This window comes from Alligator mississippiensis, chromosome 8 (assembly GCF_030867095.1).
Source record: "Alligator mississippiensis isolate rAllMis1 chromosome 8, rAllMis1, whole genome shotgun sequence".
Taxonomy (NCBI): Eukaryota; Metazoa; Chordata; order Crocodylia; family Alligatoridae; genus Alligator; species Alligator mississippiensis.
In genome coordinates this window covers 68,180,794-68,207,121 of record NC_081831.1, presented here as the reverse complement: position 1 = coordinate 68,207,121, position 26,328 = coordinate 68,180,794, and the positions used below count along the sequence as shown (strand labels likewise).

Below are 26,328 nucleotides of genomic sequence, written 5' to 3'. Positions count from 1 at the left end.
CAGTAAGTTTTTACCACCTATCGCATTAGAGGTGGAACCTGGATGGCTAGCCCCAATTTAAAACATCGCACAGGCCTCCTTCAGCCTGTCTTTGAAACAAGAACTGACAGCATGTTCACCAACACAACAAGGCTGCTCCCTCTTGCAACCAAATGTCAAAGAGGTCAGACCCATGGTATGTTGTTTGGATTATTTACTAATTACAGATAATGTCTATCAGTGGGTGGGGAAGTTAGTCGGAATAGTCCCATCACTTTCCTCTAAGCTCACAGTACCAATACCTGGGCTGGTATTTCATTCAGAACCTACTGTTCTCTTTGCACCACGATTCTGTTACAGACAGAGCTCTCGATGGTTTGGTGCAATCATTTACAGTTTAGACTATTGACCGGGGTGGGGGGATGATTTCATTTCTGGTGGTCTGAAAAGCAGGTTCATGGTATCGGATTCAAGCTCCAGAACAGTATAATAATACTGTGATGACAACACCCCAAAATACTTGCAACCCCCCCCCCCCCCCACACACACACACGCACACTTTCTCTGATAAAATAAGACGCACACGCATGGAGCTACATGAACACTTATTTACTGCAAGTAGCTCTATGGAAAGCCAAGTCAGATAAATATAAACACTATACAGAGCTTCAAGCCAGTCTCCCAAAACCGCAAATGCGATGTGTTTACAAAGAAAACAATGTAATAATATTTACAATGGAAGACAAAGCCGGATCGATCAGCTCAACTTTTAAACAGATCTGTGAAGCAGAAATAGCAAATATAATGAACAGTTTCAACCATATATGTTTTAGTTTGTACAGACAATAACTGTCCAATATCAAATTAAATTTACAGGACAAACATTGTTCCATCATTGGTATTTTTGTATTATACAGCAGCATAAACGGGTAGCTGGAAGGTAGTATACATAGTGATATGTTTTACATATTTTGAAAACATTCTTCCAGCACAATACTGAATAAATTAGTTGCTGTAAACTAAGAGATTCAAAAAGATTGCATATTTATTATGCCGTACCTGTTAGTATTTGTACCACTATACTTGAGGTTACCCATTTACCTATTTATTCAGCATTTATTGAATCAGTGCTGTATATTGTACAATGGCAGCCTCAGGACCTAATATGAAATAATGTATGTAACACATCCTTTTTCTTCAACACAACCTTTTTCCTTTCACATTAGATGGTTTTTGAACTAGTGTCTTCATCCAAATTTCAATGTATTAAAAAAAAAAAGATGTAAAGCTTTTAAAAAAGCTCTCTACACATTGCATCATTCATTTACCAAAACCCAAAAAAGCTAAATGGCAAGATAGTATGTTCTATAAAAGTGGTAATATTTTTAAATTATCAGAGTACATTTAGCAGCAACAAAGTACTGTACCGACTACAACTTCTCTTCCAGATTCAAAAACAGGTCTGTGCTTTTAAACTCTGCAGAAACAGATTTCCTGTTGTTGGATACTGCATAAACTGACTGATACCAACTACTTCTGCAAAAAGGTCTTCATAGTTTAGTGACGTACATTTTAAGACTACTCAAAAACAGATTTAGGTACACATCACTGAACAGCAAAATTGACGGTGTCTTATTCGTTATACACACTGTACTAGCATTTGAAAGGTTGTATGTCAGAGGTGAGGCGGCCCTACAAAATACTTGTACAATATACCATGTAGAGGATTACCAGCTGTGTGGTGCAGTACAGCATGAGGATTTGTGTACCACTTTTAAACCCTTTATCTATAGTCAGTGCCTTTTTATTATTATAATACATTGCATGTACCAACTAGTGTCATGCTTTTTAAAGATCTTAGCAGTGTTAACAAAAGCCTAAACTGATTTCAACCAAAATCAGTGTAAGAGTGATGCACCTAGCCCTGATTTTTCTACATTTCATTTTTAAATTCCAAATAACCATGGTTTGTATTTTTAGGCAGAATGCTAAGGACAGCATTAGTTTGTGAGCCAACTATTTACTTTTCCCCCCCCTGTTATACAAAACAAACATGGTCCCAAATTAAAAGAGGACTTTGGTTGACAGTAAGATCAATTAGGGTGGTTTCTCTTTAAAAAGCTACCGCACACAAACATTACAATGCAGAAATCATAGAAAGCTGTAGAAGATTCTGCACTTTCCCATCTGAATTCATGAACAGAAACTTTGTATGTTTGCAATTCATATCTATAAACAAATAACTATGAGGAAAAAGAAAAAAAAAGGAAATATAAAAGATAACCAGCCCATTAATCCTACTTTGTACATACCAAAATTCAAAGCCACAAACTTCAGTTTAAGCTCTGACAGACATATCATTAAAATACTAAGAGCTATGATCAAGAAACACCTCTTGTATCATAAGCAAAGTAAGTGAAAAACCAAGAAGAGGTCTCTTCATCGTAGACTTAGGTTCAGTTAGGTGGTTTCTCCCCTCCCAGCCAGCCCACTATTCCCCTCAAAAAAATTCTCTCAACTGTGAAAATATTTCTAAACAATGCAGGGTGAAGCTATCACTTATTAACGTACCAGAGAAGCAAAACCCATGCTAAACAGACCATCAGCCACCAGCCTTGACTTCTCAGAATATGAATAAAAACAAATCAAGGGGAGAGGCTGAGGGGGAAGTTGTAGGATCTCTCCTCTTCAGTATTCATGTTGCCTCCAGGTAGATAAGCCGGGGAAAACCAAATTCCAACACCAAAGCACAGCTATGAAAAAATCTTAATTCAAACTAACTCAACTGTCAACAGCTGATGTCTATGAAAAACCATTAAAAAGATGCGTGTCTGTCTGTGCTGGTGGAAGTGAAAATAGCTGGCTGGAGTTGAGCTCTGCTTCCAAAAGCACCACACCGTTTCTGGAGCTACCAGCAGAAAAGTCTTCTAACAATGGTTTCCATGGCAATGCAGTCAGTCTAGAAAGAAACAAAAAATAAAGTCAGTGACACTTGAACATAAATTATCCTGGGGAAAACAATTCTCTTGAAGAGAAGATGTGGCGTTTGCCTACCACAACAAGGGACATTGCTGAATATAGGACAACTGTTCTTAAAAAGGGGGTTATTAAGCAAAGTACAGGCATCAGGAGATAAGACACTGACAGAAACGAGAATGACAAAGCAACCCAAAAGAAAACAGGTCCCAAGCCAGAGTCCACCCCAACTTCCCAGAGAGCCCTGCCAGCTGCACAGGACTCTGGGACAGCAGCAAGTTTACAAACGAACTAGACTGCATGTTGCAGGTCTGACCAATAATCTCACCATTTCTACTATCAAACGCATCGCTTTTACTTAGGCGATTCCAGTACCCTGTGACATGCCATCAGGTTATACAACCTTTATTACCACACATGCAATGCAGAGGGCAATCTGACACTAGCTGTAATGAGGGCTGTGGCAGCACTCCCATTCCTAACAAGTCACTACTGCTATAAAGCAAGCTGTCACTGTCACAAGGAGTGCGAGGCCTAGGCCAGGTGCCCAGGTTTTCCGAAATACCCACTTGATCATGAACTCAGACATGGCAAGCAGCACACGTATGGGTTGGGTGTCAGGTGCACCTGTCAAGATGGTTCTCTCTAGTGCTGAAGAGGAAGTCTGTGTTCCAATGAACAAGAAGTTCTCAGTAAGTATCAAAACCAACAAAACATGAAACCAAGCTCAGAATGGAGGAAGATGAGGAACTGCAGCCTAGGAACAGAAACACAGCCACTTCAGAGAAGAGTGTGGAGTCTGTAATCCAGGTGTGCGCACGTGGACACACTCTCTCTATTCTGGAGATGTTTACAAGGAAGATGGCAGTGAAGAGCATGCAACTGCACCTCCTGCAATGCTCCGAATATAAAAAAAGAATCCTACAGGAGGGGTCAGCAACCTGCAGCCCACAGAGCCAGGAGCCATTGCCCAGATGGTGGGGAGAAGCTGCAGCAATCAGTTCTGCCTTGGACCAAGCCAGCCATGCCTGAAGCATTGCTGACCCCTGTCCTGCAGGGTCATCCAAATCCCTTGCTGACCCAAGCAGCTTTTTTCCCTGACCCACAGCAGCATCAGCTTGGGTACCTTTCCTTTGGACTAGAAACCTGCAACTCTAGTCAGACCATCCGACTCCATTTATTACCCACTTGATAAAAATCATATCTGTGTCTCAGTGTCTTTACCTTTAAAAATGGAAATAACAGCACTTAGCTTTTGTTAGGAATAGTGTGTTGGGACCAATTAAAGACCTTTGTAAATGCTATGCATTTATCTTCAAATCTGTACAATTAACCTACCAGTTACAAAGTATGAATTTGAAACTTCACCTTGTAAGTGACATAACTGTCTAAAACCTAAACAAAATGTACTGAATAAATACCACACTGATACAGGGTCTCGTACCTCCTTTTTCTTCATCTTCATAAAAAGGAATTTCACTTAAAAGAAAAACAAAAATATAAAAGCAAAAAAAGCCTGATTACTACAGAGAAGACTCTCTTACTCTCTCTTCCAGGTGTGAAGAAAGTCCCTCAAACCTTCAAAGCATTTTATACTGAAAGTCTTCTAATAATTACACAGTAAAGGCTGACTCAGTCACTTCAAATGTTAATCTCAAAAGTGAGCACTGCACTGCTTCAGAGCCATCTTAATTAAAATAAAAGCACTGAAGAAGATATTTTTGTTTGTCATACTCTGCAGTTTGGCTAGCAATACTTTACAGAACAGAAGTAAAGCTAAAGGCATCACTTTTTGAACAGTTTCCTTCTTCAAAAACAGGTTGGTTTTGTTCAGGATCAAAGGATGAAGGGCTAAGCATCACACTTAACAATGAGTCACACTTCAGTGAGGCATTCAACCAAAACAGCATCCCATTGCTCATACTAATACAGCTAAGACTTTCATATTAACCTATGTTCACTAGGAATTAATGTTTCCCATCCCCTCCCTTGCTTTGGATCTTCAAGTTTACATAAAAGGAAACTTCAAAAAGTATCTAAAAAGCTTTTGTCTGTACATTTTTCCTCCACGCCTAAGATATAAGACACACCTGAAAGCTGTTTGACTAGTTATTCTAATCTCTCTAAGCATTTCCCCAAAACATTTTGAACATTGAGGGCACAGCTGTTTAACAGGACAATCTTAAAGTCATACATGAGAAGTCAGACTTCCAAGTCTTTTTCTTCTTATGAAATCCTGGAATAATTACTTGCCAATTATATTTCAAATGATTAGAGATCAAGGACTTGCTCTTCTGGAGAGAAGGAAACCGCTTACCTTAGAACTTGGTTCCCTTGAATATAGGAGGCAAAATTCAGAAGGAAATGTAAACAGCACCAGAAACTTCAAAAGTAGTCCCAGTTGGTGCGGTAGGCATGCAGGGGGCCAAAAGAAAGCCTATCCAACCAGGCTTTATGCCAATGCAGACTTCTTTAGTCTCACAGGCCAATGTAGTCATGATGTTTAAATAAGGGAAATCTCAGGAAAATTCATGCCCCACCTCCCTGCAATACCTTTTTCCATTCTACTGTGAAGTTAGTTTTATCTTATATTAAATGAGCCAAAAGAAACTGTAAAAAGGTGTCAAGCAAAGCCTTGTTCTTAATGCTTATAGGTGTAAACATACCTTACAGATTACCTACACCCTTGGCCTATCCTCTCCATGACATACCCTGTCATGGATCTCAAGCCTCTAACTGGAGACCTCCAGAGTAAAGTCATGAAGGGCTCCAGCTTTTCCCCAAACCCCGGTCACAAAGCTGAGCGTTCTAGTCCAGCAGCATAAACACCACAACAGACTGATGTCCTCAACTCTCAGTGCCCATTTTTTCAATCAATGCATTAATGTACATATGTACTGATGTAAAGGCAAGAATGCCAGCCCACATCAAATGCAGGACCCTGAACTCTGAGGGGATATAGAGCTACAACCAATATCTTGCAAGATCTCCATCAGGGACCAAGCATACCTACACTCACCACAAGTTGAATGTACAGCGTTTGGAAGTTCATTCCTAGCTAAAGACTGACCACAGCTAGAGAGGCACATCGATCATCTGTTACCCACAAGAGATCAAAGAATTCCTCTATTCCTTACTTCCACTGGAATCTCAAGAGGCTGCTGAGGTTTCCCAATGTAGAGACATGCCATGGATACTGTGTCTACAGTTGCAGCCATAAATCCTAGGGCCAAGCATCGTCTGAACTGTGATTTTTGAAAAACTCATTCCCAAACTCTACCGTCACCCTGCTAGGTAAACAATGTCCTGAATTCTGCTCTGGACACAAACATGTGCTGGACTTTTCCTAGCAGCATCCTTTTCAGTTTTGTACTGCAGTAATCTATAGGAGGGACACAAGTTGGGACCAAAGTTAAGCTTAACACCGGACCCAATAAGTCTGATTTGCATTTGCACTAAGAACTCTGTACATGACAGTATCCAGGCATCTTAAAGAGGATGCAAATGTAAGGAACATCAATAGTGCTAGAGAGGTGTAAAATGAGTTTTCTGTAATAAGAGTAAGGACCAATGGCTCCTGAACTGATTCTGAGTAGATGGTTCTGCAGAAGAGAACATGGGCACATTCAGTAGGAACGTGAGGGTGTATATGCACATGTGTAGCCACACATGCTTCCCACTCTCCAAAACAACAAAAGCAAGATTTTTTCTAGGTTTTCCAATTCCTCTGTGAGTGACCAAGCATGTAGGTATATACAAGTGTACATAAATGGGGGGGGGATGTATAGATCTAGATATATTGGGAGGAGGTGAAAATATACATAGACTATATATAACGTGTGTGTGCGCGCACATGTAGTTGTATATATAGAAGATATGAATATATATAGGTATATATAGGTGTATACACATGGGAGTGTGTGTGAGAGTGTAAGAGTGAGTGAGTGTGAGAGAGAGAGAGAGAGAGAGCGAGCGCGAGAGCAAGATGGATGGATGGGGGGGAGGGGTGTGAACGCACACCACCCCCATATAGACACACACACATGCTGACCATGTTTTCTATTTCATCCACTCCCTCCCATATTTTCTCATATACAGCGTACAAGATACACCTTGCTTTTGAAAGGCAAAATGAAGGAAAAACTCTTTCCTTGTCATAAGTAACTGAACAGCAAGCAGCAGCTAGGAAGCTGAGTCTGCTCACTGTTCTGCTTCCTAAAGTGCAGATTTTTCTTTTACTTTTACCTGGTAAGCAGCAGAAACTGCTCTTGCCATATTTCCTGAAATACAACGCACACTCTGATTTCCAGCAGCTAGTTTTTGGAGGAAAAGGAACACGCTGTATGGGAGAAAATAAGGTATATTCATCATTGAAGTACTGACAAACATATTTGCATTGCCTGCTGCTTGTACCTTTACAGATTTTGTTAGATGCATAGTGTCATGACCCAGAGGTCTGATTTTTTTTTGTGCGCGCTTCGGCACTAAGAATTATCCCCATGGGTTTACCGCTTCGTTGCACGGAAGAGTTCTGCTGCGCAGAGAACCCGCGTGCAGGGAAGTGTTCCCGCCACTTTGCAGCGATCTTTGCAGGGTGCATTTCCTTTGCAACACAGAAATGCACGGTGCAAAGAGTTCCCGCTCGTCGTATGCAAATTCGTGCCCTGCAATTGGTTAGTGCTAAATTATTCACACGTGGCGGCTAGCGATTGGCCTGCTAGCCGTATAAGAGGCTTGAGCAGTTTCTGCCCAAGCCGAAGAGGACTCCGCATCCATCTCGTGGGGACTCTGGGTGTGCGCGGCAGGGTAATAGAAACCCTGTGTGTCGCTCAGAGGGGTTTGGCGGCCTGATCCACCGCCCACCTCTTCCCGTCTTCGAACGAAACCTACTATAAGACCTAACGACAAGTTTTATACGCGCTTGTCCTGGACATCCAGAGTTTGTCTGCGTGGAGCCTAGCAACCTCCACGTGACTGTTCGTGTTCTGTCTGCGTGGAGTCTTGCAACCTCCACGTGTGTTCGTGTTTTTTGTTGTTCGTGCAGAGCAATGAAAGCGACCCGGGGTTAGACCCGGCACGCTCACATAGGTTTCCTGATAACATGATTTTCTATAAATCTGGTTGGCTCCTCTCCCCTAAGTCTTCACAGTGCTAGATCCCAAGTTAAGTATATTAAATATGAAAACTGCTAAGTAATACTAAATACACATTAATACCATTTAGTGATTAACACTGTGTGTCTGTATCTGTGTCTCATCACTGCTTTTAAGGAGATGGTAGGAAACAGGCAGTCTAAAAATTATAAAAATGAAATGGAAAGAAAAATGTCAATACCACTACAATTTACGTAACTGAAGACAAAAACTGATGCTCTTCTCAAATGCAGAAAAGCAGTTCCCTCTTCAGAAAGATGCATCACTGATTAAAACTGTCTGTTCAAGGGGGAGGTCAGAACATCAAAAGCATCTCATTTACAAAAATCAAATTTGCCAGTTTTCTATCACCATCACTGAAATGTACCTGCAATAATGTTAAGATCCAGTTCATGGCATTTGGGGAATTATTCAACAACCTATTTCATTCACCCTGTTTGCCTTCAACACCAAAACTGCAAAGCTTATTGTGACAAATCTTTCATAAAAGGCCAACATACAATTCAACAAGAAATTAGGGGGGGAAGCCACATTTGTCTCACTAGATTAGATTCTAAACATGGCATACACTTGATGGGAACACACTTCTGATGGGCAGACATTGCAATTTCCATTTCATTTCCTGCAACTGTATGGTTAAGTTTTCACAATGGATAAAAGAATCAGGTTCCAGATTAAAGAAAGGAAGAGGGCATTTACAGAGAAAGCCATCTCATACCCTTTAATTGGTCTTAAATAATTAATTTTAAGTAATATTAGTTTTACAGGAGGGACTTGTAATGAAACATTTTAACAACAAATTCGTGATTGATAGAAAACTTTGCTTTGATACAAACATCTGAAAGAATGTGAAACAAATCCAGACAGACTCGGAACTGGACTATGGGGTAAAGTGTCATTCAAATTCTCTCTCACATGATTAAAAATGTCATGTCAAAGACGCACTGAAAGTGCTTTCTGAAGATTACTATCAAGGTTTTGTTTACTTCCTGTATTTTAAGTTAGAAATATAGTACTTCCAACTCCTCCAACTCCTGCATAGATCAAAGGCACTGGCATAACACCAAATTCCAAGGCTCACGCTGTTTAAGAGACTACAGGGATCTCTATGCAACCTCAGGATCTGAAATGGGTGTTCTACAATATCAGCTCCCAAGCAGAGGTCCATGAACAACTGGTGGTCAACAACATCATGGTAAGGGGTCTAAAGCTGGTCTGTGCGTTACATGAGGCTCTGACACCTTTATAATAAATATCAATTAACGGGTTTGAGAAGGGCACATGGAGTTGAAGAGAAACTCTGAGCATTGACAGTGGTCTCTAGGTCCAGAAAGCTTGGGAAACAGCATCTAACATGCTACTTTGCAGCCACTACAGCAATGGGCTAGGGGAAGGGAACTGAAGTGCATGCTAATTCAAACCTTTCAGATAATTTATTTTCATAAAGTCCCTCTCATACTCTCTTTACACACCAAGCAGTAGTAGCTGCAGTGTTTGTTTTCTTGTGACCATACACATTCTAAATTCTTATCCTTTCTTACAGCACTCATTTGAAATTATAAATCTTTAGAACAGCTCCAGAAAGCCTGCTCAATTTGTTCACCGAAATACCACAACAACTTCAAATGTAAATTAGGTAATTTGGCGCACATTTAATTATAGTCACTTGCATGTGCAGTTACTACCACTGTATCTACAAATCAATACCCTGATTCAGAAGAGCATCCCCATTTAGGAAGGCACTGAAACATACGTATGGCTTTGAAGACATTTACCACATCCTTGAAATCTTACTGAAATAAGAGTCTAAGTAATCCTGTTCAAATTAAATTTCATATATATTTTGCACCGATAATCTGAATGACCTTTTAAAAGCAAAACAAAGGGCTGTCATAAACTGCAGGAAAATAAACCACCTCCTGAGAAATCTTCTCTAATATAGAATTCATTTCACTGGATAAAATGTAATTCATAAAATTACTTAGTTTATCTTTAACAACTTCCCTCCCAAAATTAACAAGTCTATCATCAACTTTCAGCACTGAGATGTGACAAGTAGAGCATTTAGAAATTGAGATGTAGGAGAGTCTGAAAGCCATCCTTACAAATGATCACTTCATCTGATTTACAAATTCATGATCTTGAAACTCCACTCCACAATCCTAGTGTCTAACATTTTAATAATGTTCTTAGGGAACTACCCCATACTTGAAGATGTCCTTATTTTGCAAAGAATGAGCTTATCTCTCGCAACACTGGCCTCTTTTGTTTTTATTTTGACAAACAGTAGCAAAATTTCTAGGAAGAGTTTATGGATACACCCCTTTTCTCTCTCCTTTCCAGCTGCTCTTAATTCTAGGAAGTATATTTACACACAAGTTGGAGGGCATGGGGGTGGGGAAGCCTATCTGACAATTCAGCTTGCACTGGACAGACTAACACAATTATTTACTTCTAGGCAAAGTTCTGCCTCATCTGCAGCAAAGTGATGTCTGCTGAAAGTGTGATGTACACCATCCCTTCACAACTCCCCCCCCCCGGTAATTAAGCATTTAGACATTCAAAACTTTCCTTTCCCTGAACATAAAAAGCACCAAAATTACTTTCTACTTGCACAGATATGCATGTGCAGCAAGCTTCTAAATTACAGTGACCCAGATCCTGAGGTGCAGACAAGGCAGCACTTGGCAAAGCTTGGGAGAGGAAGTCAGGCAGAAAGGTGATTTTCAAGGTGTCTTTGCAATCCCTGATTTCAGACTGGCTGTTCTGCGTCTTGCTAGAAATCAGCCAGAATCTCACACTGGTTACTTATGGCCTGGAGAGGCCAAACTGGAAGTATGGAATTACCAATGTAAGGATAAATCTAGCCACAGCCCCCTTCTCAATCAAGACTTTTGCAGAAGTGGACTGAGAACAAAACAATTTATTTTTTACCCACATGGCTGCACCAGCGTAAGTCTCCAGTGTAGACACGCAGCACTAGTGTAAAATGAGGCTTCCCCTAATCGGAAGCAACAGTACAGTTTCAAATAGGCATACATTACTGGGGTGCAGATGCATCAATGCTGGGGGTTTGCACCAGCACAACCACATGAGTGCAACCACACAACATAGCCACGGTGGTACAGAGACCAACTGGAGAGTCCCATAAACAGAAAAGACAACTGCAGCCATCTGCCAAACTTGCAGCTTGCTTGTGCCATTGGAGCATCCAGCCCAGAGAGATTTATTTTCCATATTTTTCCCCTCATTGTGTTCAACCCTACTCCCAGTAGAGTTAATACAAGGCTGTGTCTATTAAAAATTACAGCCTTGTAGCTGATCAAGTTTTTGTTGCAAACCAGCCAGCTGATTTCCTATTTAATTGCAAAAGTAGTGAAAAATTGACTGAAATGTTATAAAGACTGCTTTTTAAAAGCAAACCTATCTATTGTGCCAATTGAAAGTGTGTGTAATTTGACATAGAGCTGCTAGAACTGCTGCTCTGCTTAAATTTCAGTTTTAAAATATTTTTCTCCAAACATCTGGCTGTTTCCTTAAGTGGTACAAGAGGCATACCACAATAATTGCTTCTAAGTATTTTAAAGATTATAATTTAGGAAGGGGGGAAAACACTAAAAACAAAGATCCCTCTGCCTGGTAAGCAGTCAACTGTGCCCTATCTATGCAATTAATAGATCAAAGAAAGAGTGCTACAAAAGATTCATGTATAGGAGTGAATTGGGGTCTCCCCCTTTCAAACAACTTTTCAGTAAACTCCTTTATATTGAAAGCTCTATTAGGTTCTCTCTCTGCCTTCCCAACCAGTCTACTTACCAGTCACCATTTCTGAAGATGATATACTGACTTCCAAATTACTTACGTTAGCTGCTCAGATCAATACTCCAATGCCTGATATTTCTGCCTTAAGAATGGCTGCTTCTAGTATGTTATAATGACTGCTGATGGCAAAACAAAATTCTAAATACAAACCATTCATATCAATATCTAAAGATAAAAAATAGTTGAGAAATTCATTGCTAATGCAGAGTTATGATTATCCAATGTTCTCTTGTGCCCTTCCAGAACATCAGGGGCAGCGATATCCAAACTTCTGAAAATTTGGATATGCAGAGTTTACGAATACATTCACACACCCTTAACTCTAAGCACTGCCAATGAGAACTACCTACATGCATGCTAGCCTTGTGTCAGCTACAGTAGAATAGTGGAGGATTAACCGGAGTAGGTTGGAAGAGCTCTAATGATGAGCAGACTGTCCAGGCAGGCTATACACATGTGGAAGTGGGAATTGAGCCTAAACCCTGTATGTGTGATTGAAGGAAAGGGGTTCAGAGATCCGAGAGGCCTCATTTCAGCACTGCATTAAGGAGGTCTTCTCAGGGGCAGGGCCCAAAAGCCTTTTTTGCTAAGGGAACTGCCAGCAGACAGGTGAAACAGGAGGCTCTGCATGGGTCTTGCTATTTCGGCTGGGGGAAATCTGAGCCTCTCTGACCTCTGCACATTTGCCAGAATTCAGGAAGACCCTGCCTCTCATAGCGAGGTCAGGAACATCTTGAGCTAGTAAGAAAAACTGCAAACAAGCTTCTGCTCTAAAACCTTAACAATTGGGGTGGTTCCAATAACTTTAGGTATGCAATAACTAAGGTATTTGTATATGCCATGTATTATTACCTTGTTCCCCACCCCATTTGTCTCTTCTATCTGTTCAGTTTCATCTTTTAAACTGCATAACATCTTTAATTTATACAGCATTTAGCAAAAATGGAACCCCCACCCTTGCTGCCTTATAGACGCTAGCACAACATAAACGCATAATAATAGAAAGAGATACCATGAAATGATACTATTCATGCATGCATGAAATGATACCATGCAAATTCGGAAAGTCGCACCAACACTTCTGGCACTTGCATAGTTTCACATGTATTGTCCAAGTGATTTTCAGACCAAATCTGGACAGTTTGAGAGACAGCTTTATAAATGCTAGCTCTGCAAATTCAATCTGGAATCTAAAAATCAACTTGTTTACTGGGGGGAAAGAAATAGCTCTAACACCTATGCAAAGCCAGAAATTCTGACATTTTGCAGTGAACAATAGATTCTGGGCACCCAGTTACAGTTCTTTACAGAATACTAGTAATGAAGAAGTGAAGAAGGGATTACACAAGTTTTCTAAACAACAAGCCTGAAGCGTAATGGAATTCAGCATGTCTTTTGGATCCCATTCAAGATTATGTTTTAAGCCACATTTCAATAAATTGTTTGTTTTTAAACAAAGGAGGTGCAGTGGTGAAGTGCTGGTATGGGTCCAGAGGCCTGAGTTTGAGCTGCGCTCCATGTTCGAATTGAAGGTGACCTCCAGCTATAAAGAGTAGTTGGTCACTCCAGCTGGAGAATCAAAGGCAGCCAGATGTGATACCAGCCACATGGTTCTCTTCTGTGCCATGGCTGCTGAACTGACATGCCTTTACCATGCTAGGCCAGTGGGCCTGAGGGACCTTTATAAAGTGCCACAAAATTTATTAGATCTATACACTTATATTTTGAACAGGATTTTAGTCTGAACTGCAATTATATTTTTCAGTTCTTAGTCCTTTGTACAATTGAGTTCAGCTTTATTTAATCCTTACATGGCTGCTTCACCACATTGGTAAAGCTCTCAAAATTTCAAATGTTTAGAGCGTTCTACATAAAGTTAGCAACAATCCCCCCCACCACCATTTTAGCCTTTCACCATTTGTTAAAAGTTATACAACTCACTCAGCATTTCAGCAGAAGCTATAAGCAATAAAACAAGCTAGCTTGGCATGGGTGGGCTATAAGAATCACTGCTCTCTGTGGGATGAGGATGTCACTTAGCTCCTACATGTTTGGAGGCACTGCTATCTTTAAATCAGCCCCTCAAACCCTTCAAAATAATTTTACAGGTATTTTCATGAACTCCATGATAGTTACTTTCAGAAACTAACATCAAGCAGGAGAGATTCACAAAAACTTGATATCCTTTCACAGCCCTTCCCCCTGCACTCTCCCCTTCCCAAAAACCCTCATAAGTCCTCTGCTACAATATGGGAGCCAAAGGAAAGACCTCATATTTACAATATACTCCTAAGCTTTTTGCCTCTAGAGTAAAACTAAATGTCTGCATAATTTTATTAATATAAGATCCTCAATATTCAGTTGGAAGTCAGCATGATCATTCATTTTTATAAAAATATAAATCAACAGAATTCAATAAGCACCCATGATGAACTTTGGGTGTTGTTTCCTAACTGTGAAATTCATAAGTAAATTGGATTAATTTATAGCCACTGCACAATTTATGGCCACTGCACAATGCCCTGATAATTACAGACCAACCCCAAAACAAAAAAAAGATATTATTTTGACATAAATAACCCACCCAAAGCATCAAAAAGGATGGGTAATTGCAAGAAAATATGGAAGTGTTAACCCACATAACTTGTTAGCACACTACACCAAATTCTAAAATGAGACACCAGAAGTTATATGATGTCTATTCCCAACAGTGTTACACCATACAAAACAGATAATTCTTACTCATCAGGTTTTGTTCTCTCTTGTTTTGGGTTTTTTTTTAATCTTTGTTAACACAGCTTTTTGGTTAGTGCCTTATTTTCTGGACTCAAAAGTCCAATTTTTCCAAAAATTATTTTTCTCAATGTATATTTTCAATTAATGGCCACAAAGTTGGGGCATCACTGTGTACTATGCCATTTCTATGATCAGTAAAGACAACTATTATGTTATACACAATGTATAAATAGCAAGGAATCTTGTTGGTTCAGTTGTTACCCTATTATTTAGTTTAGGTTTTATAAGTTTTGACCAGTTTTATAAATTTTTTGTGTGTGCGCAGCAATGCCTGAAGGCTCCTGTCACATAATGCTAGGCACTGGGGACACAACTCTCTTCCCTTGAATGCTTATGAACTAGTTTTTAATACCCCACATGGTAAATGATCACGTGAACGATGAGAGAGAAAAAACGAAAGAGTCTGCACCATGAGAAGGCTAGATTGCCATGTCAGAAGGTGTAAATATATAAATAAATAAAAATCAGTACCCTGTGAACCATCGTGGCTAAAAGTTAAACTTAATGATCACACCATGGAGAGACAGTCCTACTAAGCTGAAAAACCAGGCTATTGGTTTTAGTGGTCCCCATCAAGAGCTGTTAATAGGCACTAATGATATACCCCAACTGAAGCTAGAAATCTCAGCATTCACAGTGCAATGATTAATATTTTATTCAAACAGACTCAGTAAAATACTGAAAATAACATGACATGGTTTTATAGCATGGTGGATAACTTCAGTTCAATATTTATTACTAAGCATTACTTCTCTAAAATGTATTGTTAAACTTCAAGAAATGTTTTCAAAAGTTACTGCATTTAGGTTAAAAGGAGAAAAGCTAAGCTTTTGACAAGGAATACAGTGCAACATTTCCTCCCTTTTAACCCAGGCAACACAACTCTTTTTGAAATATGGAAAGAAGACTGCTTGTAAGATCAGAAATTCAACAAGTTCCCACTGGGGAAATGAACCACAGCAAAGGTACAGAACTTTAAAGTTTTGTCAGACTACTGGAGATTTACACATTAAATATCCAACGCTGCAGCAAAGAGATTTTTACAAGTTGGCAAATCATATGCATTAAGTCACCGTATTTCATGACCTACAAGGGTTAGGCAATTAGTACATTTCTCTTTTACCAGTGCTAGAAGAAAAAAATTCTCCAGATGCAGACCCCATTAAACATCCATATGTACTTGTACTTAGAAACTATTACGCATTTCAGATGTCATCCTGTCACCCTTACAAGAGTCAAACTTATTTCCTTTGCCCTACTGCAGTCTTCAGCTATGTCACAAATTCACACTGATCAAGGGTCTCTTTACTCCCTGTGAAGGTAGACTACCTCAGCTACCTCTGAAGCTCAAGAATATTTAGAAATATAGATTCTTCTTTTTTTTACTAGAATAAAACCCATCAGCTTTTCTTTCTCCCCCAGTTACTCTGAATGAATATTCATTCACTTTTTTTCTTGATTTGCCAGGTACCATTTTAATTCTCCAAAATACAGAAGAATAGTTTTTGTTTCAACTTGTATAATATAATAATCTGATCATTAGGTCGCCTTTAATATGCTAATAAAGCTACATGTAACAAAAGACAAACACATGAATTTATAGGGTGGGCCAATAATGTCCAGGTCATTACAAACTATTTAAAGATGAACCAGACAATATAACAACATTAGATTTGAGCACAAAGAACAGTAAAAATTGATCCCCTGCCTCCAAAAAAAAAAAAAAAGAGAGAAATGTAAATTTAACAATTCCACCCCCATTTGTTTTTATTACTCCAGTCTCCTTTTAACTGAACCTCACTTGATGCACTCCTCTATCTGAATAAAATGTTATTTGAAATAAAATATGATGGGTATTCCTTCTTTTTTCGTGTTCAAAACAACTCTGCCTTAGCAATTTGAACACTATTCAGTGAAGCAAAGAAAATGTCCCTACCTCTCAAAAATGAGCAACCAGAGCTGAACTATACTGGGAACACAGGTGATCTTATATATATGTCAAAATACGCCACAGAAATACAACTTGCATCTTAGTTCTAGTCCATTGTTATCATGCAAAAGCTACCTTTTGCCACAAGTCAACTGATTCAGAGTGAAGCAGATCTTTTCATAATAAAGCACAGCACACACCCTGTTTAGAAGTGAAAAAGGTAATTTCACCTATTACTATTATGACTCCACAAACATTCCAATGAGCAAGCAAAAAAATAAACAGCAGCAGTCATCAGGGAGCCATCCCCCATGGAAAGTAATCCTAAGTGGGATCATAGACAGTTTATGGAAGAACTGAATAGGCTTTGCACAGCTTTGATACTTCCCTCCATAAGAGAAATGAGGTCCTTCATATGTAAAATTAGGATGGGAGTGTAAAATTTCAGAAGCAATAACAAAGCACTAGCCCAGAATTATAATAAACATAACAAAAATCCAAAAAAAACAGATCCAATTCGGTATGGAATTGGAAAAAAAACAAAAAACAAAACAAAAACAAAAAAAACACCTTTTTCCTACAGGCACAAAACACTTTCTAGCACTGATGAGAGGCACTGCTAAAGGTAACTCTTCCAGCTTAGGCAGACAAGAAATCTATCTTTGGGAACAGCAATTTAAGAAACCTGGAAACGTCTCTCTGAATACTAGCTGCAACCAAGGTTTTCAAATCCTTCTTAAGAAACAAAGCTGCATCTGAGAATTAAGTGAAACAAAAATGTTATAATTTCACAGTGGCGGGAGCATTATTTTTTCTTAATTAGTTTTACTTGCAATTTAACAAGAAAATATGAACTGATTTTTGGGCAAAAAACGTCATAATTAATTCACTCCCACACTACACAAAAGATGAGAAAAATCTGTTCTGTTTTCAATAGTTCATCTACAACTTCAGAAGTGATCCAATGTATTTTTAAGCATGGCAGCAAGTCACTCAGGTTGTTAAAACGACATCTGTTTCTACAAGATTAAAATGTTTTTACAAGAATTATTATCCCTACCACATTACTTCAAAGATCCATGGAGTGTGTCAATGTTCAGACATATTATACTAGGTATTTCAAGGTATTTTGTAATGATCTTATGCTTTAAAATGTTCTTCCAATACAAAAACACCTCTTTTTGCAAATAACTTTTAAAAGGCCCATATGTCTCAAGTCCAAAACCAGTATTGACTGTATTGGCTTGGTATCCAATAAACTATAATTCTCCATAAGCAATAGTTAAAGCTCCCAAACTGATTTTTTTCCACAATGAACAACATGCATCATTTCCCTTTAGGTTTCCAGATTCTAGATGAAAGTAACTCAACAGTCTACAAGGGCTCTTCTCGCTCATAATTCTAACAGAGTCTAACACAAAGTCACATGTAAAAATTAGAAGTCCTTCCAGCTCCAAAACAATTAGCATCAGAATACTAGATAAAGACACACGAAACTTGATACAAAAGTAGAAGAAAAATGTGAGGTGATATTAAGCTGAACTTCACATTTAGTCAGAAAAATCAAATGTTTTGTTTTTAGAAGCCAGGGTATCTAGATAGGTTTACCAGTCTGAAGAAACATACTTGCAGTATATAGACAACTACTACAGAGTTTATTATTACCCCATTCTCATTATCCTCCTAAGTTTGTGCAAGGTCCAAGAACAAGGTATATATTAGCTAAACCCTGTTTGTAGGAGCTTTAGTGTTCTGTATTCTAGCTCAAAATCCCATGACTCAGATTCAGGTAGTCACAACTACAAAGTGCTTGCATATTAACATTGTGTAACAATTTCATGAAGAAGGTGTTTCGCTAATGATCTAAAATTTAAACGTGAGAAACCAGAGTTCTGCACAGTTGTTTTTCTATTAACAATGTTCATCAAAAACCTCCCCCCCACAGGAGTTCCATTTTGCTTATACCTAAAATAAAAGCCTGAAGGCAGATCAGTTCTCTTTTTTCCATTTAGAGTTAATACTCTGCCCCTCCTCCACCCAATTTCATGAATGGAGAAAACATGACGGGTTGATTCACATCACTGAACCTGAACCAGATGAAATTCAGGAAGCAGAACGTCGACTCAATGGTACACAAGGAATCATGCTCCTTTCATACAGAAGCTGCAGTTAAACCTGCAGAACCTTAATTAGATTTTATTTTTACATTAGCCAATTTTTAAAATTCAATACCCCTTAAAAAAGCAGCTCAGCAAAAGTTAAGTGATTTTTCTATTAACAATACAACTACACTTAAAGTTAGCTGATGTGTTTATGGAGGAGGAAGTTCAAATATACTAGAAAACTATAGTTATCTGTAAATTTTGATTGATTTATCCTAAGGGATAGCTTCTATTAAAATTCAAGAGCAAATATACGAATCAAATATATTCAATTATTTATATGAGAAAGATTTCATTATATGCAGGAGTCCTCTGAAGAGGGGGTTTTAAACAAGAAGTTTGAGCTACGAGTAAAATATAAACGGGTATGTGAGAGTGCATAGCTCTGATAAAAGGCTTCAAACTGTACTTAACGCATTACATTGATTTAAAAAATATATTACGTGTGTCAGATCGAAGAGAGAAAAAAACACCTTGTTGAAACACAAGTTAATTTTCTGCTTTTTGTTATGGTATTATTACAAATACATTTGGAAGAAGATAATATTCTTAAATATTAAAATTTAAGCCTCACCACAATACAACATGGCTACATTTTCTATACAGACTTTAATAAATCTGTAAAATAACAAAAACATTTCTGTATACCATATTCCTGTCTCAAGAGTAGCATGTGGATGAACATTAATATCCCTATAGTTCAATCTACCCCAACAATTTATAACTTTGGAGAAATAGGTATAGGACACAAACTTAAAAAAAATAAACTAAGTGGAATACTGCACTGAAGATCTGCTTGTTCACCACTGGGGTGGGTTACCCAGAAAGTGAATACAATTCACCCCCTTATGCAAAATTGGTATGTTTAGCTGTAGGAGAAAAAATTATTCTTTCAAAAGGAGTATATATTGTAATAGTTAAAAGGCTACGATGAACCTGAAACAACAGTATCGACTACTATATACTTGCCTGAGCTGCCTGTGAATTCCCAGTTTTAGGCACAGGGGTAATTAAAAAAAAACAAACAACCACTAAATGAACAAATAAGCCAAACCCCCTTTTTGCCCACCCCACTGTGGAAGTCCTACTTATATGGGGGAGAGTGGGAAACCACCTGAATGAATAAGGGAAATGCTCAAACTCATTATTGGCAAGTACTACAAACTGGGGGGAGATTATCAATGAAAGCTTCAAGGACATTAATTTTAGATATTTATAGCAACACTGATAAACATTTCAGAAAGAAATATAAAATTTCTTGACTGAGTGTCCCCTTCAATAATGTATTAAAATGTAAAATTAGTACTAAAGTCAGAATCAGATCTTTTTTGCTCTAGGGATAATTAGACTTTCCAGAATATAATTACAACATAGGTTTTAAAGCTCTATGGGGAAAGCTAAGGATCAGTAAGGTTTGGGTTTTTATATATGGATTTTTTAACCAAAGTGGCTCTTTCACATACAATGTGCCTGTCTTAGTGGGCAGATCCTTTGAAGTGTGCAAGACTAACTTTGGAAAAGCCCTTTTTAGACTGGCATCTTTTACTATCTTCTATATTTGATTCTAACTGAGAAAACAAAGGAAGAAAAAGAACACCAAGACAAACCACAGATTTCTGAACAACCACAAGAAGTGGTGCCACAGTCAAATGACATGCTAGCTGAGTCAGGCTTCCAATTTCTAGTATTAGAGGCTCTACAATTTTAAATGTATAATATCTTTAAGCCGTAAACATTAAATCTAAATATTTTTAAAGTGCACCAAATTCAGTAGTACTCAGTTTTCAGCCTTTTACTGTAGTCAGAAGTCAGAAAAAGTCCTACCAACAGGGAGAGGCAGGAATAGAAGCCACTACTTCAGTGGTGAGTAGAAGATAACTATTAGTCTATCCCACTCCCCTGTTTTTCTGTTTACAAAAAAGTGGGCAAATATCAATGTTTAACAAGGATTAAACATTACACTTTACCAGTCACTAATTATTGACTATTAATAGCACCATATGTACACAACAAGAGATGAAAAACACTCCCTCCAACATAAGTTTCTCCTGCCCGCACAGGTGAAAGAGAGAAAAGGTCATTAGTGGGCCACCATCAGAGGCAGGCACCCAAATATGGATCATGCTGCCAAAGTAAAGCATGCCAATTCTAGGATTTCACAAACATGGTGCGCTTGCATAAATACCAATATAAGCTTTAAGAGTTAGAGGACATGTACAGAACCACAGTAATAGGACCCAGCTAAGGAACTGCCATTTCCTATTGCCACCAGAAGAGCAGAGAGCTTAGTAGTTGTTTTCTTGTCTGTATGTGAGTAATCAGGCAGTAGTAGCCATTTTCCCCAATTTGTTTATTTGTGATTTATACATGTGAAACTTTAATCCCTTAAATTATTTAATCTTCTAATAAATCAAGGAAGCCAGGACAACCCATTTTGGAGTCTGCAATGTTTCTGGACCCAAAGTATAGATGTCAGAGCCTGCCCACTTGATGCCCCTTATTAAAAGCACTCTGGGTTTTCAAAGACCAGGGGGCTTCCAACCCAGAAGGAGATGGAAGAGAATGGGAGTTTATGGGCCTTCTAATGCCCTATACTCTAAATGAAGCCAGACCTGGGGGAACAGAGCTGGAAAGCAGAAATTGAAGGGAACAAGTTTCTAAAAGTTGTAGGAATTTGTCTTCAACCTCTCTCACTTACCAAAAACTTTTCCAAACCTTCCAAGGCATGGATTCTCCACTGACTGTGGGGATCTCAAGAACACAGATTTAAGGACTATTTGGAAAAAGCTTCAAGTTCTGGTTAACAGGGATGAGAACGCAGGTTTAGCTCTACCCAGATTCCAAGCATATAAAAAAACAAAATACTCATTTCACTCATCTTTCAGATGTAAGAGTATTGTATTTCAAATCATGATCAGCTTTTTAAGCCCAACTTAATCTTTTCCATCATGTGGCCCCCATATTATATTAGAAACAAAATAAAAGTTTGGGAACCCTCCTTAACAGCTAGCCACAAAAAAGTCATTTTGACCTCAGATTGGGAATCAATGATTTAGAACATGATTAAGGTTCTGCCAAGGTTTTACACAGTCCAAGCTGAGATCAGTCTGGCAACACGTTAAGCTACCAAGGAGTAGAGCAAGTTAGCTAAATCTAAGCCCTGAAGGCCAGGAACTACATCTTTTATATTTGTTGAGGATCTACCATACTATGGTTCTTGGTACAAGACAAACTAAAATAGGATCATGCAGAAAAAAAAATCACAGTAGTATTTTCCCATTCTAAAATTAAGACAACAGAATGTTAGATAATACTATCAAGTATGGCATCAAATTAAAAAAAGAAAAAAAAAAGGCAAATGAAAGTGTTAAAAAAATTACAGACCTTTTCTTGCAGCCTTACACTTCAAACCATCAGATCTGGTGAAGTCTATGCTTACATAAGCTCCACTGTCCAAATTCGAAGTACCATTTTGCAGATGGCAAGTTGGCGTAGCAGCATTTGCCTCACATCTTATAGAATCATCATGTAAATTCAGAGCTATATAGTTTAAACCATTCTGAAATCCAGTAGAGGTATCTCTGGACATTTTGCTTTCCTGACCATCGGTAATGTTTTCATCAGGTTTCAACCAAACATTGTCAAATGAGGCAGAGCTGTGTCTTTTGCTACTATCCGTAAAGAAAGAAGAGGAAGTTGTCACAGTCCCAGCAGAAGAAAAAGTTTCAGAGCTGTGCCTCCTTCTGCCTTGTGGGTCAGCCCGAATCACTTTAGGTCCCATTGGAGGATCAGAGCTAGGAACAGAGAAGCTACTGCTACCAGCGTATCTGTCCACAATACACAGTCTATTAACTATGGAAGAAGGACTATCTATCTTTATGCCACTATTAGATTCAGTAGCAAAAGGCCTAGGTGGTGTGGTTGCCATGTTGAAAGTCATCTCTGTGTAATCATCAGTCCTATTACTTGTAGTGCTAACACAAGCAGTACCAAATGAAAGTCTAGCATAGTCAGCATTTGGCTGGTTTCTAGGAACACTGGAACTTGCATAAATTGAAATATCTGTTAAAGAGTTGGACAGTTCCTTTGTTACTTTTGGTGATTGTACATCAAGGTCAACACTCATATAATCAGAAAGCGGCGACTGTCTATGGTCGCTACTTGAGCCTAGAGATGACGGAGAACCTTCTGCAGACAAGGAATATGGTGTATTGCTTGCTTTCTCACTGAAATCAATATTTATGTATTCACCAGGGCTAGCCGGCTCAGGTGGAACTGTACGATCATACATTCTTGGTATAGTATTACTTCCTCTCGTACCTAGTGGAAGTCTTGTAGGTCTGGTAGCCCTGTTCTGTGCGAGTCCTTCATCTGAAGGTTTCACAACTGGTGATTTAGAAATGCCATTAGCTAATGCCTCACTGTTGACATTTTTTATGTTTTCTTGTCCTCCGTATAACAGTTTTCCAGGTGATGACATTGGAACATATTCATTATGATCACCATTCTGTCCCGATAGTGTCTTAAAGCTTCGCGGCAGAGAGAAGTATGAACTGAAAGCTTTGGAAACAGAGCTGGTATGAATATAATTTGACTCACTCGGCTGTTTTGGAGGCGCTGAATTCCCAGGTGACATATCCATATACTCATTATTTACCATCTTTTCATTCCCCCCTTTAGAAATAAATCCAGTTAAAGGGCTTCGTACAGGTGAAGAGCTAGCCCTTGGAAACATCATCATATATCCTCTGGAGTCCACCTGAGATGAAGACCAAGAATTATTAATCTGTTTTGGGACAGAAACACTTTTAGGAGTCATTGGCAAATAATCGCTGCTGCTTGTGAGAGAAGATGCAACTCCAGGCATCATTGGCATGTACCCATCATCCCTGGCTTTACTCCTGCTTTGGTTACATACAGAGTCAAGGGTAGCATCACTGTAGTCAGATACCTGGTTATCTTTTACTTTTGGTGATTCAGAACAAATTAACTGTCCATGACTTCCTGCAGACTCTTCATCTAATAAAGCTGTGGTTTGTGTAGTTTTCTGCTGCACTGCCACAGAAGTTGGCTTAGTTAGAGAGTAAGTTCTTTTTCTGAAACACTTTTCAGCCTCCATATAATCATCTTTTGCACCATCATCCGTATGCTGTTTACTCATGGACATGTATTCGCTTAAACAATTCTCTTCTCTGATAGGTGGTGTGTTTCCAAGTGAATCTGGAGTATTACTCCTGACACGAAAGTACCTGAAATCCCCAGGGCTAGAGCCATATTCGTCAGAAGAGATAAAGCCACCATCGCTTGGGGACCCACAAACAGATGAGCTGGAAGGCCTAGTCAGCGTATCGGAAGCAGAGCCATGACCACTACTGGAAGAAACACTAATGGGACTCGTAGTAGAAGGGAAATGAGATACCGGCAATGAGGCAGACCTGGTGTGATAAGAAGAGCTGAAAGCTGCTCTGACATATCTTCCGCTTCCTTCTTGGCGGCCCAAGTTCATCCTTGCAGTGTTCAAATGGATCAGACTCCCAGTCACTGATCTGAAAGGTCTGGTCATTGTTCCTTCCCCCTCACTGGAGGTTCGGAAGCGGTATGAGCTGTTGCTTTTGGTGGTAGGTGGGGTTCCCCCAGCAACACTCTCAGTTCGGGATCTTCTCTGCAGACCAGTCTGACTAGGGGGCAGGTTGCCCAAGTGCCTTCTAGTGGTGATGAAAGAGATAGGGTTAGTACCACCGCCACCACCAGAAGACTGGCTCTTGCTGCGGGGCCTGAACTCTGCAAAGGCCTTGAGAGCTTTCATAGTCTCCAGAAAGGTCTCGTGCATATTCTGGGCAACCACCGAGTCATCCACCTGCATCCAGAGCTCCCCGGGCCCAATGGAAGCAGATCTGCCCACCTCGATAAAGAAAAAGTTCTCCGAGTGGCCACAACGGCGGATGTTCATTAGCTGCAAGTGGACAGAGGGCACTTCCGAGTTCAGCTTGACTAGGTGGATAGCCTTGCTAGATAGGCACAACCTGTAAACCCCAGTCAGGTTCTTAGTCTGTCCCAGCCCCTTGGGCTTCACATTGACCTGCCACACCTCCTTGAACACCGTGCCCGGCCTCAGCGCCGCTCCATAATGCTCATCGTCCTCGTCCAACTGCTGATCCGCTTGGTCCTCCTGCTCCAAGAAGCCCCTCTTGCTCTGGCTCATGAGCTCACTGATTGCCTCGTACCAGGCCTCCTGCTCCGCTTCGTTCTCAGCCAGCATGGCGAAATATTCATCCTTGGTATACAAGGCAATGATGTGCTTATGCTTCGCATCCGCCCGCCGGCTGACAGTGAAGCACTGGTACAGGGGGATCACGCGCTTGGGAGGGGGGCAGCACAGGGCGGCAGACCCGCCCACCGCCGCCCTCAGGCTGCTCTTGAATTTCTTCTCGCTGTCGTAGTACTCCAGCCGCGCCGGGGCCAGGTGGCTCTCAGCCCGCAGCACGAAGTAGCGCTTGTGGCCATGCTTTTGCTTCCTCAGGTAGCCGCACTTCCTCACGTCGTCACCCCCCGGCCCAGCCGGCGGCGGGGGGCCTCCTCGCCCGCCTCGCCCAGCCGAGGGGGCGCTGCGGGCCGCGGGGGCAGTGGCGGGCGCCTCCTCCTCCTGCACCAGGCACAGGGAGGCGCTGGGAGACCTCCGCAGCAGCAGCAGCAGGTGGTGGGGCTGAGCCGGCGGCGAGGGGCCGCTCTCGCCCGGCTCCTGCTCCTCGCCGGCCCACGCGCTCGGGGGGCTCGGCTCCTCTTCGCCGACCCCGGCCGTGGGGCCGCCACCTCCGCCCGGGCCATTCATCCCACTCGCCATCTTAGGGGCCAGGCAGGGGCCAGGCGGCGGCGGGGAGCGCGGAACCCGTCCTCACAAGGGAAGCGTCCCCCGCGCCGCGCCAGGCATGAGGCGCCGGGCGGCCCCGCGCCCGCACGAGCTCCCGCTGCCCCGCTCGGCGCTGGCGCCTCGGACGCGCCGGGCGCTGCTACTCACACGCACGCAGGCAAGCACCCTCCGCGGCACCACGGCGAAAACATCACGTGACCCCGCCGGGGGAGGGGCGGGGCCAACGCCAGCCGTGGGCGGGGCCGCCCTGTGTGTAGCGTGAGGGTGGGAATGGGGAGCGGCGCGGAGTGGCGGCAGGCGGAGCCAGTGGGAAAAGGAAAGCGCGGCGGAGTCGCCCAATCAACGACCGAAATGCGCCAAGGGGTGGGCTTGTTTGCGCGCGAGCGCGGGGGGAGGTGGGACTCTCGGGGATGGGCGGCAAGAGGGACCAATGAGCGCCAGGGGTAGGTGCTGACAGGGGCGTCTCCTGCGGGAGGGAAGAAAGAGGCGGGGCTTCGCGGTTGACGGGCAGGTGAGGTGTTCGCCAATCGGGTCTTCACACACAAAGATACGACGGGCGGAGGCGGGATCCGGGGTGTAGATGGAGGAGTGAGTAAAACAGGAGGCGGGTCCTTCCCGCGATTGGCGGGGCGTTCCACCAGT

General features: G+C 40.9%; 1 protein-coding gene across 1 annotated transcript; it reads right to left on the bottom strand.

Annotated features, from left to right (window-relative positions):
• Positions 1-573: 573 nt before the first annotated feature.
• IRS4 (insulin receptor substrate 4) lies at positions 574-25,895 on the bottom strand. The gene is made up of 2 exons (XM_006262672.4): positions 22,203-25,895; positions 574-2,938 (listed from the first exon to the last, which is right to left on the bottom strand). Exons 1-2 carry the CDS (start codon positions 25,657-25,659, stop codon positions 2,934-2,936), a joined length of 3,462 nt encoding a protein of 1,153 aa, XP_006262734.3. The 5' UTR covers positions 25,660-25,895; the 3' UTR covers positions 574-2,933.
• Between the last annotated feature and the right edge of the window lie 433 nt (positions 25,896-26,328).